Source organism: Halichoeres trimaculatus, unplaced genomic scaffold, assembly GCF_033239565.1.
Source record: "Halichoeres trimaculatus isolate MK-OKI-2021-1 unplaced genomic scaffold, fHalTri1.1 fHalTri1_scaffold_16, whole genome shotgun sequence".
Taxonomy (NCBI): domain Eukaryota; kingdom Metazoa; phylum Chordata; class Actinopteri; order Labriformes; family Labridae; genus Halichoeres; species Halichoeres trimaculatus.
In genome coordinates, this window is record NW_027437194.1 from 28,061,997 (window position 1) to 28,078,685 (window position 16,689).

A 16,689-nucleotide genomic window follows, 5' to 3' on the forward strand; every position below is an offset into this window, starting at 1 on the left:
TCCAGGCAACTATGTCTTTTGTCCTGGGCTCTGGGCTACTTGTTTTGTAATGTTACCTCTGATGCACTTTCTTTGTTTTTTGCTGAATTACCAGTCAACAGGGCATGAACATTACAATTGAATAGTAAGTTTTTTATGTTCTGCAGCTTTGTCTTTGCCCAACTGCTAGTAACACTGCTATCGGATTGGTGCCAGTATTTGTTAATACCCAAAGCAGGTATCTGTATTGCAAAATGTGAGATGTTGAAGAGGGTTGGATAAAGGGGCCTTTTTCAGAACAAGAACAGCAAAGGTGTCAGAAAATTCTTGAGTTCTGAATTGATATGGATGCAAAAGCTGTCATCTTGGGGTTACTTTGTCCCAGTTTTTTTGTAGATATTACACTGTGGCTTCTGTTGCATGTTTTAATGTCATGTACACTCAGGGCTTGACATAAACTTTTTTGCTCACCAGCCACTGTGGCTAGTGGTTTCACAGAGTTACTAGCCACTCAGCATTTTTACTAGCCACAATTTTGTTTTAGGATAATTATGTTTAATATGATTAAAGCTGACGATGACATGCTAAAGTTTACTTAAAAAAGATTTACAACCTTTTAAAATGTGAATGACCCCTGTACACACTCAAATCAAGACTACATCAATGTTTGACACCGCAGGTCATCATCAGGTATTTAGTTTTGAAACTGTTGTGCTCCTTTAATATGAAAATCTGATGTCCATTGAGACAAAGTAATAAATGGAGGAGTTTATAATTGCATTTAAAGAAAGTTGTGAAGGTTAAAGATTAATTGAAAAGATAAAAGCTAAACAGAAAAAATAGCTAGAAACACTGCCTGCTTAATTATTCATTTACAACAGTCATTTTTCCAATAATAAAGTACTTTACTTTCTGGACTATAAGTCACTCCGTGGTATAATCATGCATTTTTTTGAAGTCGTATCAGTCAAAAAATGCATCATGAAGAGGAAAACAACACATATAATGCACACTGGACCATAAATCGTATTTATTTAGAATGATTTGGTTTGTTTACAGTATTTCCAGAGTGAACTTTTTACATATAATATAACAATGATAAATGTTTGTATATTAGGAGGTTTAAATATTGTTCCTTCAGCTCCTCATATCTATGACCAGTTTCTCTTCTCTACATGCGCCCCCCCCCCCACCTGTTCTGGGTGAGTGTTGCTGGTGAGACCGGTGCAGTGTGAGCTTAATTGAGCTTCATCCGATAAATGTCCTCACTTTTAAAAAGCTATGGGAGTTTTGGCGCTAGTTTGTGACTTAGATCCCAGAATCTGAGTGAACTTCTAGATCATGTCAGTTGCGCTGAACACCGGGAGTTGTAGATGAAAGTCAGAGCGCCTGTCAGCAGTTACGTCAGCTAAAGACTTTGTGAATGGACCAATAAGCAAACACTGCGTACAGGCAGTGTTCATGGGAGTTGTAGTGTCGTATTCTCATATGGGTTAAGTATTTCAGAATTGTAGTTTCAGAAAACTACAATTAAATAATTCAACCCGCCAAAGTGGCTAGTAGGAGTGGCAGTGTTACCAGCCACTTTGGCGGAAATTCACTTTTGAATTGATTTGGCAGGTGTCAATGTCAAGCCCTGTGTACACTCCACTTACCAGCTGGGGATGACTTTTTACTGTGAAGTGGCATGTGTGAATGAGCAACTATTTAAAAAGAGGCAGAACTAAAGCAACTCTGTGAAATTGCAGAAAGCTTAAAAAAAAGAGTGAATAAAAAGACTGTGATGAAAGCTTGCGTTTGAATTTTTTAGGATCAATGATCTGATTTAAAGGTGTAGAGACAACTTTTTAAATACTGCAACCTGCTCTTTTTCTCTATGCCCCCACCCCTTTTTCATATTCTGCCCTGATTACTTTTTTTTCCAAGACATGTTACTGTCTTTGAAGTATAGCAATGTGTATTCAATGTTAGGGTTTTACCCTAACATTATAGTTTGCCATCAGAAAAAATCCCGGTTCCTAACTTTCTGCTCCAAGAGCACATCAAAACCACATCCACGTGGTGTGATCCCTTAAACCTGAAACAGGCTTCTGGGGACTGTTTAAATCCAGATGCAATTTGTCAAAGTATATTCAAAGGTATTGACTCCATGTGGACCCAGTTTGCTCAGGATATGTTAATACATTAAACTCCCACTCACACAGAGACAGTCAGGCCCAGCCTCCAAATTTTAGTCTTGTTTATGTCCATGCAAAGTTAACGATGCACACTTTACCTCAAGTTTAGCCACAGTGCCACATAAAGGCGTCCTTCTCCTTCATCTTAACATATGTCTCTGCTTCCCTTCAATACTCACATGAAAATCTCAGCAGAAGATGAAGAGCATTAGTAACAATGAAAGATTTAAATTAAACAGCTACATGCATTTTCATGCCCATCTTTATTGTCTCCACTGGTCTCCACTGTCAAAAACCTATTGTGACAACTTTAACAGTTTCAAAATATTTTACATAATGATGAAATGATAATGGGAGGGATGAACTGATTTTCATTTTGTCTGATTTTCTGTCTCCTAGGACAAGCGAAAACGGCAAAATGAGATTGAAGAAAAAAGAAGCCAGCTTGATGACCTGGTGCTACAACTACAGCATCTCAAGGTTAGTTTGGTTTGAGTGTTTGTTGTTTATGATGATTGGATGATCTGTCTGAGGCTGAAGCCAGTCAGCGATCTTGAAGTATAACCCTCCACCAGAGCATCTTCTGAGTTCCACATTTACTTGTTCTGGACTGATCCGAGAGCTTTATCGATCCCCAGCGAGTTTACCTTTCTTAAAAACAACAAGCGTTGTGTTTAAAGATTCTCTCTCTTTTCACCAATAAGCAGCTACAGCTACAGCTGTGGAGCCTCCTGTCACTCACACTTACAGCCTGTCGTAGTCTCATGTAGCAGCTCCAGCTGCTAACAAGCTGGCATGGAGGGTAGAATTTATGTCTAAATAAATAAACAAATTTATAGTGTTGGCCAGAAAAAATGAGCTTCCCCTCCTTGACTGACCAGCAGCTGCCACTGTCCTACACATGCAATATTGAATAACCTCACAACCTCTTAAACTGCACACATAGTCTAGGGCCTCATGTACAAAGAGTACATTTGACAAAAACACGCTGCACACTCTTTTTCACAGCAAAGTTCAGATGTACCAAGAGTGAAATCCCCGTGGATAAGTGCGGTGCCTCCAACTTCATGTCTGGCGTACATAAGTTTCTACAGCTGTTGATCCTTTGGAGTCCCTTAGAAGTGATGCTGGGAAACAATTAACACAGATCAACAGTTAACACGCCCACGAGTCTGCAATTATAGGAGTGAATATTAAAGAATGCTCAAAGTGGTTTAAACTGCGTTAAAAGGACTGCTTTATCAGATAAGGAGGACATTAAACAGTGGAATAAGAAGAGAGTGCGTGTTCAGAGACAGGGAGGATTTACTGGACCATGATGACAATTCGTTCATCTGACACTTTAGGCTCCTGAGGGTAATCCAGACTACATACTATTAATCCCTGAGATGCGCACTGAGCATGTGCGCCCTTAAATTTTATCCCATATTTACAGCCTCATTACTATTCACAGGTTATAGTTTGTGACCTGCTGTTTTCTGCTGGTTAAACTCAAGCTCATGGTTAAAGCATGAAACAGGGAAAGAGCAGGAGGTGGCATGCAGGAATGACACCACAGGCTGGATTTGAACCTAGATCGCCTGCTTCAGGGCGAACCCCAAAGAGCACAACCTAGTCCACTAGGAAGTCTGCGCTCCAGAGCAAGATTTTTCTGACAAGCCTTGATCGTCTCTGAGTGCAGAGTATTCATGTTAGAGGCTGTTTACTCAACAATGGTTTTAGGGTAAAACGCATAGGTTTTGTTGCGTTTCAGCCTCACGTTTATGCGGAAATGATGTTTCAGCCAACCTGAAACGCAAACTTTTGAGAACAGGCTCCGGAGTGGGATTTTTCTGACACACTGCCGACACCATTGCCGTGTAAACAGTAAGCCGGCGTTTTCAAAAAAGATGATGTCACGCTTCTCGCTTCACTCAAACAACAGCCCAACAGTACCGTTGCTACAATCATCAAGAACTACCATGTTGTGCTTGTGCTGCTGAATTGCTGAATCTGCCGACTGTCTTTATACAAAATGTGCATCTGTTGCTCCATTTTTTAACGTAAAATTCCCCAAGACACCAGATGATTGGCTTAACTCTACTTCGGTGGAGATCTCTCATAAGCAGGTTGGACAAGACAGTTATAGCGCCGTCTATTGGCCTGGCATGTTAACTACAGCGTTTTCAGTCCCTCTGCGTTTCTGTGTAAACGCAAATTTTTTAACGTTGTCATGTAAACGGGGCCTCAATAACCCTGTGCGTTAAGTGTAAAATGTCTTTTATCAGCCTCACCTTTCCACAGTGCACACCTGCACTCACACACTCTCCCACTCCTCTTGTGTTTGATACTGAAAGCACTATTTTGTGTTCCTCAACATCAGTGGGTAACACCTCCAATTTGCCCTCCACGAATTTCTCTTTTTTTTTTTTTGCATCTTACACGTAATTTCTTAAATTTTCTGATCTGGTAGAGAGCAGGATATCAGGTGCCAGGTGAAAAAGTTGCAGCTCAAGTTGTGTTTTTAAATGTAAAACAAATTGAGTTTTGAATGAATGAATGAATGAATGTACTTTTTACATTTTTTAAGCAGTTTTTTTTATTTTTTATGACAGAGTTGTCTTGTACACAAAGATTAAAGAAGCACAATGTCTTCACATGATGATTCAAGCAGTTTACAATGCCTTTTTAAGGGTTTGTTACATTACCAATTCTAAATCTTTGGCTCTACACTGTGCTCCTGGGTTAGACTGACATTTCTGACAACCCGCCTGATGCATTGGTACACTCTCATAACACAAGTCTTGGCCTGTTCTCACACTATCTGTGCGTTATTGTCACACAGAAAAAAGTACTGGACAGGACTTATTGTCCTCCTACAACCTGTAATGCTCTCTGTCCCTAAAGCTGTAGTGGGAAAAAGACTTTTGGGTACAATGCAACCTGGGACATCTTGCAGAATAACTTGAAACTCAACGAGCTGGTGTCACTAAATGTCTTCAAATATTAAATGAAAGATCTTGAAACAAAATCTCTGTAAAATCATTATTTTTAGTTGACCTGGTTCCACTGCTGATGTTTAGTTGATCTTTTGTTGTGAATTTTAGTGGTCGTCAATCGTAGTTTTGCTCTCTGTGTTTCTGTCTGTAACTTTGAGGTCTTTAGCTGATGGGTCTCCCCTGAAAAAAAAAAAAATCTCAGTGGGACCAACTTGTTAAATCATTATAATGATAACTCGACACAAATTTAAGAGGGGAAATGAAAAAAAACTTCTGGTAATTTATACTTTTCATATGATTTTGTCAATTGGGCAATGGCAAGAAGTGAAGAAAAGAAAAGAAAGATGGAAACAGACTGTTTATGCCCATGTTCCCAAAAGGAGCAGATAAGAAGTGACAGTTATCATCTACAATGAGCCGGCCAAAAATAGCACTGCTCTTCTGACAATGCTATCACTGACTGATAATCAAAGAGTTCCTACACAGCCTGCACACAACAAACTGCTTGCATACAAAACCAGCAAGCGTGAAACCCAGATGTCATCAGCATTTGGTCACACAGGCCCATTTGATGGCTGTTACCACTGTGATCCACACAGCCAGGCGGCATGAAGCAGCTTTTGTTGTTTCGTCTCCTGAGACTCAGTGGCCTGGGAGAGGAAATGGAGTCTGGAGCCCAGCGAGTTGATAAGAACCTTTCTGCCTCTTGCTTCAAGCATCTTAGAATGAAGGCGTTGATCTGAGACTGGGCTGGTGTGAGTAGTTCAGTGATTTCAGAGTAGAGTTAACCTTACTCCAGGGATCCTTGATAAATGGCTGATTTTCCTCCGTGAAACTATTCCTGAAAGGATGTGGTGCCTGGTAAGCACTACAGCTAGCAATGAGTAAAAAATAGCATTTATTTTTTAGACTTTGTCAAATCTCAGAGAGCCCAGAGTGTGTCAGGGCTAAACAGGAAATGGAAAGTCTATTTCACAGCGTGGGAGAGAGCAGAGAGCATGCCTGGTTCTCAGAGCACTGCTCAGTTACCCTGCACAACTTAATTCATCAGGGCTTTGTTGCTGCATAAGTGGTTAATAAAACTTTATGATTTATCACTTTCCTGTACAGCAGTACTTTGAAACATTTCCACCGAGAGGTACTGACAAAACACTGCCACATTTAGACCACTTGCTAAAAACTATCTAATAAACCGTCTAATTTGATTTATGTTGTTCAAATTTATAGATGTAAAGTGAAAAGAAAGGATTCACACAACATGGATGTGCAAAATAAGCATTAGGGAAGAGTTACTTACAGTGACTATGAAGGTTCAGTGCCAGTCAGTTTCCAGATTTTTTTTTCTTGTTTACTTTTTTTTAGTTTACGTTCGATGGTCTTGTTTCAAATTTCTTTTTTTTTTTTTTTTTTTTTTTTTTTTTTTTTTAGAAAAGACTTAGCTAGGAGTAAGAGGCTTTGTATTTTGTTCATCTTGTTAAATGAACACTAGCAATAAGTAATCTAAAAGTGAATGAGTGAGAATGAATATGTTGTTATTGTTCCGTTTTGTGCATCTAAAATGTCTTTTCCTTTTCTGTACTCACCCCAATGACAGAAAATCTGATATTTAACAAAAAAAAAAAAAAGAACAGACACACTGTAAAATAGGAAGTGAGCTCACTCATGTGTGATCATTGGTGGATTATAATAATACACTAATAATAATCCTTCCACCTCCTGTGGGGGTCAGGGCAGAGAAGCACAGAGGGTGGGTAGGGAAAGCCCTCTACAGGAAAGATGAGCCTATAGGATTCAAAAGAATAAAGTCATTTGTGATGCAGATAGTCTTTGAGTTTAACGGAACTCAATATGGACATGAAATATGAAACATGCCGTCACGGTGCATCGTATAAGACTTATTCAACTTGAGCTTTTATTTAGCGGAGCAGTGATTGAAAGTGGAGAGGGCCAAGCAATCTATACTCTATACTAGAGATAGACCCATATGGATTTGTTTGGGGCCGACACGGATAACAATTATTTGTAGTCAAGGAGGCCGATAATCGATATTTGAAGCAGATATTAATTTGCAGTCAAAATGAAAACATTGGTGCCAAAATCTTAAACAATACAAACTTCAACCATTAACTTCATTTAAATACCTTAAAGCATGAGTTTATTAAACAGCTCCTAGGCTTGGTAGCATTTTTTATAAAGTTAAATGAAAACTTAAAACAATAAATAACTAATGTTTTCTACAGTAAATAAAGTTTTCCAAAATTTAAATGTAACTGCAATAACTGTAATAACTGCACTGCTGATTGGCTGTTTCCCAAGCCATGGCTGTGCTTGTAACCAATCAGATAGTACTGTGGGAGGGACAGTGCTGGGGACTGAGTAGTGACTGAAGAAGAGCTGCAACAACGCAGTTTTAAATTTGTTTCTTATCGGCTGTCAGATTAATAAAAAGGCCAATGTCAATATGCTTCAAAATGCCAAATATCGGACCCGATAATCAGCCTGGCTGATAATCGGTATATCCCTACAGTATACATAAATATACATACATATATACATAATATAGTAAATTGAGGCAATCTTCAAAGCAAAGGCTTTGTCTTATCTGACGACTAAACTTTAAAATGTATCTAAGCCTAAGTCCAATCTTCAGAAAATGCACAAAGTGCCGAAGCAAAAACCATGAACCATGAGTCAGCAGAGTGGGTCCATGAGCCTGAGCATTTATTCCTATAGAAATAAAACCTGGGGATTTACGGCAAGTGCAACAGGTTTTATAGGGAAACAGGCATTTTTAATCATATAAATGACCTTTGAGACTGCTCCTCTGTCTTTAACTGTTTTTAGTAGGCTGTTTTTGTAACTAAAGGTCATTCCCCTACATATGTCTCTGTCCAGTGCATGTGAGATGCACACACAAAGGGCAGTCCTGGACATCCCCAACCAAGAGAAATAAATCTCTAAGTGTGGGTCTCACTGCTGTAGAGACACACCTCACTGCTGTAAGAGGAGGCCTCACTTCTGACTCAGCTGCAGGTGGTTCAAGGCCGTTAGTGTAAGACTTCCACTGTGCCACTACACATGAAGTACCCCACTAAAGGCACAGAGGACTCCAGAGGCCTTTGCAGAAACAACTTTAGTCCATGATATTTTCAAAGCGTAATATAATATAATATAATATAATATAATATAATATAATATAATATAATATAATATAATATAATATAACAAAATATAATATAATATAATCAGCCAGTTAAATAAATCGGAATGAATTATTTTACTGGAACTTGAAATATGTAACCACATAAAGTTTGGTTTAAAATAAAAGGTTTGCCAAACTTTACCTGATTGAGATTTCTCCATTTTTCTCGCAATTTTTAAAAACCAAACTGAAAGGTCTGCTTGAATCATTAAACTGATGTCCTTTTTATGCATCAAAGGGTTGCATTTAACATTAATGTTGTGATTTAGAGGAGAAATCAAAATATCGACATATATATTGAGTATCCAGATGTAGGCTACAAATATTGAGATATTGGATTTTGGCCATATCGTGCAGCCCTTACTGAATATTAAATTCTGTACATTCTCCACCATTTTAAATGAAAATACATCACTGTACACTGTTTTTTTGTAAGGTATGTTCTGTATATTGGGAGTTTCTTCTTTCTTTATCTTGGACTGACAGACAATAAGATTCTGAGTGAGAGAGAGTTTTCAGCTAAGTTTCGATTGAATATATACGTGGGTCTCTATTTATTTGTGCTTGTCAGTCATTTCATAACTAACCACAGGTGGTTAGTAATTTCTAAGAATATCTCTGGATAGGAAAGACGAGCTATTTGAAGGCTGTTATTTCCATAAGCTTAAAAAAAATAACCTGGATACTTCTAATGAAAGACAAAAAGACTGAATGTCAACAATGTGTCAGAAGATCAACTGTAGAAATATGTGAAGTAAAATATAAGACTTTGATCCAAAATATCTCTCAGAAAGTATGGCACATTATTGAAACCCTTTGTAAAACTGTAACGTATGTCTGTTCCCTCCTCAGTCCAAAGCCATGCGAGAGCGGTGGCTCCTCCAGGGAATGGGTGTGGAAGAAGAAGAGACCCGGCGGAGACAACTCGAACAGGATGAAGAGCAAGGGAAGAGGCTTGAAGACCTCATACAGAGGTAAAGTAATTGACAGCACGATGACACTTGATTGGGGATTTTTTATTTTTAATGCTAATCTACCCAGACTCACTAGATATTTGGTAAAACAGAATAACATTAACCAAAGCTTTTCATCACTTGTCCCTACCTTTTTGCTTCTGTTTTTACACAATACGGATCATAACATCTGTCCAGCTTTTGTTAAACTTCTAAATGGAATCTCATTATGACACAGTTTCCCAGGTCCTTTTTATCTGGTCCAGAAATAACAAAATACAAGTTACTTCAAATATAGATTTCATTAAATGATTTCCAGGTAAATAAACCAAAGTCTACCAAGAAATCCAAACTATGCAAGTTTATGTAACTTAATTTGATGAAGAAGTGAAAAAAACCCACAGTGTAATGGAAACAGATAAGGTCCATATTTCCTACATACCACTTTTCTGATGTACTGCTCTGAACATGCATTAAAATAAAGTATGACTGCAATACACTATACACGTGATGCTACGGCACACTTGAACACTTTTAGCTTCAAGGTTAAAGTGTCAACAGATGCCAAACTCAGAGGACACCAACAATGGGATTCTTGGAATATCAACCATATCAACACGAGAGTCTAAATACAGAGCTCCAGTGGTCCAAATATACACACCAAGTGTAACTGGAGAAGCACAGAGTATCTGTGGTGCAACACTGGAATTTAGCAGCTCTGTAACCTCTGTTGTGGCAAGAGCTGTCCAAAAAGCTGGGAGGAAGAACAAAACATATGTAGAAAGGGAAAAGGGAGAGGGTGGTATTGCAGAAAATGAGAGGAGAATGGAAGAAGCAATAAAAGAAAGTTAGACAGAGGTGTGATTGTGAGGGGGAAGAAAGCTCTTAGGATATTGAGAGCACAGAGAGTAAAATAGAGAGTGATGTTATTCTGTGGGCACTTCCTGCATTTGTGTCTTTGGGATGAACTTCCTGATTCCCACCAGCACTGCTGCCAGGTTGTCTCTTATTCCCCAATGAATGATATGAGATCATAATGCTATGATGAGCCTGCCAGCCCCTGCCATCGTGGTTAGTATTCTTGACCCAGAATTTTTCCATTGGCTCAGCTGAAGCATTGGTATTAATATGTGTATTGTCATGTTGGATCACAAAGCCACAACCAGACTAAGGATGGTTACCGTTCACATTTGAAACGATGTGGTACCAGGCCTAAAACCTGGCAATCAGTATTGGTACTCAACAATACCAATATTTGTTACTTCTGTGTTTGTTTATGTAGTCATACTTTTTTTTTCTTAAAGAAACTTCAAAGTTTTCAGTTTAATAAATGTATTTCTCAGTATATAAATTTACAATGCTGTGTTCATGTCTAGCATGGAATATTGTTTACTCTTTCATTCCCTCACAGTCAGCAAGGAAGGGTTTCAGTACTGAAACATGGTACTGTTAGATTTTTGTGTGAATCATTCTCGGTACTACAGACCTTATTTGGTGGGTACCTATAGAAGTACCTAATTACATACCCATCTCTAAACCAGATTCAGACCCAGTTTTGCTGCTGGCTGCTTGAGGTTTTCTTCAAAATCTTTATGTCCTTCTTTTGTCACGATTACCTTAAGGTTCCTGCTTCCAGACACCAACACCATCACAGCATGACACTCACACTACCATGTTTAACTGTGGGGACAGTGTTTTTTTTAGGTTATTTGCTTCTCCCTTTTTTTTTCCAACACAAACAATGGTCATTTAGGCAAAAAGTTCTCGTTTTGTCTCATCAGACCAAAGAACACACTGCTTTGAGCAGTCGTGATTTTTCTCCATGTTGTCCTTAGCATCCTTTATTCTGGCTTAAAGGCAGGGACGCGAGAAGTCATTTAAACTAGAGGATACTAACGCGTGTGCCCACTTGCGCGCGAAAAATCAAGTCTTTTTTTTTTTCTGTTTTTTTCTACGGGTTCTTATTGAACCTGCAGACAGCTAAATAACCAGGCGTTGTGTGCCAACAAATAGGGGTTTATTTCAAACTAATTAAACAAAATATTATTGCACCACAGTCCAGGCTGACAGTCTCTCTGGGTCTCAAATCAACATCCATTGTAAACCAGATGTGACGTGACCCAGTTGCAAGGTGACTCAAATAACAAACACTTTTTTTCAACATTTATTTTATTCCCCAAAGTTGAATACATTATTGTTTGTTTTAGTATGTGTGTGGAAAAAAAAGCGGTAAAAATATATATATATATATAGTTTTTCCCCTCCTCCACCCCAAGGGGGTGCTGCAGCACCCTCAGCACCCCACTTCCCGCGTCCCTGCTTAAAAGTGCACTGTCTATCTTTGAATGGTTGATTCTCTGATGTCTCAAATGCCAAACTCAGATTTATTTTAGTCCTAGTAATGCCACCAGAGAAACACACAGCAGTACCACTTGGTGGAATACTACAGTTAGTGTGTTCCTAACTTATGGAATGTGTGTGTGTGTGTGTGTGTGTGTGTGTGTGTGTGTGTGTGTGTGTGTGTGTGTGTGTGTGTGTGTGTGTGTGTGTGTGTGTGTGTGTGTGTGTGTGTGTGTGTGTGTGTGTCTGTGAGTTTGTGAGTTTCCAGTCACATTAGACAGACAGACAGACAGACAGACACACACACACACACACACACACACACACACACACACACACACACACACACACCTATACATGGACACATAAACACACAAATATACATATATGAACTGTAAAAAGAAAGAAAACGTTGACAAACCCTGTTGATTATTTGAAACATCCAGTGGTTGAATCATATACCATTTTCACCCTAAGGATGCTTTTCTAGAAAGATGTAAATGAGGTATTACCTCAATTACTCTTGACGACGCAAAGCACAGCTGAAGTCCATAACAAAGATCTTTAACCATTTAACTTTTAACACATAATACTCTTTTTTCGATCCCTTTTTATGCTACTTCATTGGTGTGCATAACACTGAATGCTCAGCAAATACCAGACAAACATGAAATACTGTGTGCAGCAAAGGTTACAGTTACAGTAAACAGAAAAAAGCTGCAGCTGTTTGACCCTCTCTGGATTCCACTCAGAAGGCAACATGACCAAGTTGTTTCACGTGAACCTGATGTCTGTTCATGATGCGTGCAAGTGTTGACCTAGAGACCTGATGCACATTACTTTAAAAGACACGGTCAGCCATAATGCTGGCTCGAATTTCTCTGATAGCATTACTTGCCAAAACCATGCTCATGATCTCTTTCTCTCTTGTTCTTGGATGGATATGGACCCCCTTCTGCCTTGTTGTTCTCATCCCTCAGTCCTATGTAGAAAAAAATACATGTAACCTCATAAAGCCATAAGAGGGGGTGTATGCACCACCTGCTTCAGGTCTTCTTCTTCTTCTTCCTTCTCCTACGTTGATTCCCCCTTTCACCCTCACTCTTCTCCTTCTGACCCCTTCCAATGTGGTTGAAGAACTACCCTGCTGCATTTTTATAGTGCTTAAACCTGACTGGAGTGTCTACAGTTAAGCAATTATGTGTTTGTGCACCTGATGGCAGTGTTTAGCCAATTGTCTCATAGGTATGTGACAGTCTGTGCTTTGGTCTTACAAGCAAGTGACATCATGACAAACTTCTTTCAATCAGGAGAGACTTAAACACCATAAAGAGTTATGAACCAATTATGAATAAATGCATGCAAAGATAGTTTGGCGGTTAGACCCCATCAATCATTGAGCAATTTATAAATGAAGGGGGTGCAATGACATTGAGAATTATGATATCCCCTGATGGAGTCTAGACACTGGTGGTGGTGACAGTCCTAAGAGTCTTGATCTGTATGATTCATTGAGAACTGCGGGCTGCGAACTTCGGACTCGGGCTGCGGACTGCTGGGCTGAGAACTGCTGGGCTGCGACTGCGAGGTTGCGAACTGCAATCTGCGGCTTCAGTGCGGACGACTGCTGGGCTGAAGAAAGAGGACTGAGCCATAGAGACTGGGGGTGTCTGGGGAGGAGGAGGGTCGAGACGCGAGCCTGAAAGACAGCTGACAAGCAGAAGAGATGGCATTTAAACTTTGACAGCTATTAAATGATTGGCTAACGATTGAAGCGGAAACGATGTGATTGGACAGAGAAAAAATTGACGCGCCTCCCAGTCAGCTGATAGACAAAAGCGGGAAAGAATGAGTGAACAGAAGTGTGTGTGAGCATGCCCCCAGTCTTCCTGACTGAACTTTCGCTAAGCTTCATGTGTCCAATGCAGCCAAATGTGTTTTGGTGTTTTTTTTCTTTATGTTCACTGTTTTGCAAAAACTGTGAAAATGACATTATGTCATAGTGGTATAAATCAGGGCCAATGTTTTGTTCCTTGAGTGTAAGGTTTCTATAATTGTGTTGAAACGATTATGCAGTCAGAGAAAAATTAATTGTGATCACAGTTTTGGACCTGCATTTTTTTTTATCACTAGGGGGCACCAGATACAAGTTTTTTTTTAATATATATATTTATTTTATTTTATTTTATTTTATTTTATTTTATTTTATTTTATTTTATTTGTGGCAGTGTGCTTTTCTCTACCTCTCTGTTCAAGACCCCATAGGTGGAAAACAGGCATGAAGCTCCTATTTGATTAGTTCTCTAGAATATAAAGTATGCAAAGGTTCCTTCAGAGACATTTCCCTCATAAAATTGATTTTTGGCAGCAGTTTGTCGTGATGGATTGCCTTTTAGAGAAATATTTGTGTGGGGAGCTGAACAATTTCCCTCTTATCTATGTATACGTACAGAGTTTCTGTCTTTCTCCTTAACATTCTACCTCACGACTCCTTGCCTCCATACCCCCTTTCATCTTCAAATCTTTTCCATTCAGTACTTGACAGAAACATGTTTTCATGTTATGAGCTGTCAAAGGTTTCAGCACTAACAGTGATTGCCATCCACATATTTCAACATGTGTCTGAAAGACTGCATCCTTCTCCAGTCACCAATCCAGCTTCTGACTGTGTGTCTGATTTTGGAAAGATCTCATGTGGTTTACAGGAAACAGAAGTTAAGTTCCCTTCCTGTAAGAAAAAGGAAAAAAAAAAAAAAGGGAAACATCATAGGGAGGAGCATGGGTGAGTAGTCACACATGACTCGAAGACATCTGTTAATAAGAGAAAGGCTGGGAAGGTGTGGGTAAAACATGACCCAAGGAAGGAAAGGAAAGAGATTATGAGACTATGGCTCATTTTCAGAAAGTTGCACAGTGCACAGTGTGACAGTTTCCAAATGCAAGACAGACAAGTATAACGTGGCATGATAAACAGCAGAGCTTCTGTCTTGAAAAGCTCCAGATCGTCCAATGCAGGAAAGGCAATATGGTTTGGGGACTGCAGCCCTGTGTCCTCTCCTTGAGTACTTTTTGTGCATTTTGTAGTGTTTATTTATTTCATCTTTATTTGATCTATCTATCTATCTATCTATCTATCTATCTATCTATCTATCTATCTATCTATCTATCTATCTATCTATCTATCTCTCTATCTATCTATCTATCTATCTATCTATCTATCTATCTATCTATCTATCTATCTATCTATCTATCTATCTATCTATCTCTCTATCTCTCTATCTCTCTATCTATCTATCTATCTATCTATCTATCTATCTATCTATCTATGCCAGGGGTCTGCAACCTGCGGCTCTGGAGCCTCATGCGGCTCTCTAACTCCTTTCCTGTGGCTCCCTGTAGATTTGAAAAAAAAATAATAATAATGAAATAAAGAATTTTTATTAATAACTTTATTATTAAATAAATATTTGTCTCATTATTTATTTATTTGTTTAAATTTTTGCAATTTTTTAAAATTATTTTTTCGTAAACTTTTTGCAAATATAGGAATAAAAATTTCTGCATTTTTCCTCCAGATTTTGAAATAATTTAAAATGGAGCAAGTTTGTGAAAAGACTGTTTTTTTTTGTTGTTGTTTTTTTTTTTTTTTTTTACATTTTTTGCAAATTTATGAAATTTTAAAACAGTTATAGATTTTTAAATATTTTGCATTTTCAGCCATTTTTTTGTATTTATTTTTTTGAAAAAATCACAAACTTACTGAAATATCTTATTATCTATTTATGAACTTTATGATATTACATATTTTCCTAAATTTTTAATATTTGCAAATTTATTGAAAATAAAAAATGGAGACATAACATGTACAATTTCATAAACACAAAATCTTCTCGTTCAGCTAATTATTCTTTAGATTTTTAGTATGTTTCAAATGTATACACCTTTTGTCTTTATTGTGAAGATAAAGTAGATTTTGTGGCTCCTGAATGACTTTAATCCAGGTGAGCTAAGGAAAAATGGCTCCTATGAAGGTAAAGGTTGCAGACCCCTGATCTATGCCATAAAGACTATGTCATAATCATTACACACACTAGACGTGTGTAGGATCGCATGGACATTCAAGATATAGAGTTGCAACAATACTAGGAAGTGTTCTGGGAGGAGGACCAGAGTTGCTTCCTAACTCACTGCCAACACTCACAGTACTTTCAGAATACACTCCCCTGAGACATGAGGAATTTGTGCGTCAATTTGTATTAGCACATATGTGTACCAGAAACAACAGCCAGCTTTTCCAGCCTTTTTCTAATCATTACAGCATCAGCAGCCATGTGAAAGTCCAGATTGTACTGGAAGCTCTTTATGAGACAATCTTAACCAAAGGACTGTTTTGGTCATAGACCTTTTTTTAATTTTTTTTTTAAAAGCTCTTTGACCAAAACGGTGCAGCATTAGGAGTCTGAATGACAGGTCATTCTTGCAGATTGGTGAAGGTAGTTTGCACATCTCTGTGACATAAAATAATCGTCATTCACTGGCTTTCCTACCTAGGGCTGCACTGTTTTCTGTGATGTACAACGTCTCTTGTCCTCTGTTTTGTTACTACATCTACATTTGAATTGTGACTCACTCTTATCAAATGACAACAGGCATCAATGGGTTAAGATAAACACACGTGCCCACAGATACATACATTAATCACACAATCACATACCTATACCTCCTCTTACATTTATAAATATACACAATCGAAAGGGTTCACATACTTTTTCTTGCAAGTGTAATTAAGCTCCAGATCCCATTCATACAGAGAAAAAGACAACACTTTCTGGAAACATGGAAGACATCTTCAGACCAGGACAAGGTGTCCTGGTCAGTGTCAACCTCAGGCCTCACAAAAGATAAAGCCTTTAGGAAGTGGAAAAAGAAAAACTTTTACTAGCTGGTTTAGCTGGTCTTTTTTCTTGGTAACATTTTATCTTGAAAGTCCGTCTGCTGACACTCAACATGCTATCAGTAGATATTCAATGTCAAATTTTCAGCAGACAAGTTACATACAT

The 16,689-nt window shown here is 38.4% G+C and overlaps 1 protein-coding gene across 5 annotated transcripts in view; it reads left to right on the plus strand.

The window, feature by feature from the left end:
- palm2akap2 (PALM2 and AKAP2 fusion) overlaps positions 1 to 16,689 on the plus strand; it is a 96,240-nt gene that overhangs the window by 24,591 nt on the left and 54,960 nt on the right. For 4 of the 5 annotated variants that reach the window (XM_074689639.1, XM_074689638.1, XM_074689640.1 and 1 more), the window contains exons 3-4: positions 2,556 to 2,636; positions 9,189 to 9,310. The exons of the other annotated variant lie outside the window; for it this stretch is intronic. In XM_074689639.1, coding sequence (XP_074545740.1) covers positions 2,556 to 2,636; positions 9,189 to 9,310 — 203 coding nt within the window. The remainder of the gene's footprint in view (positions 1 to 2,555; positions 2,637 to 9,188; positions 9,311 to 16,689) is intronic. 5 annotated transcript variants of the gene reach the window in all.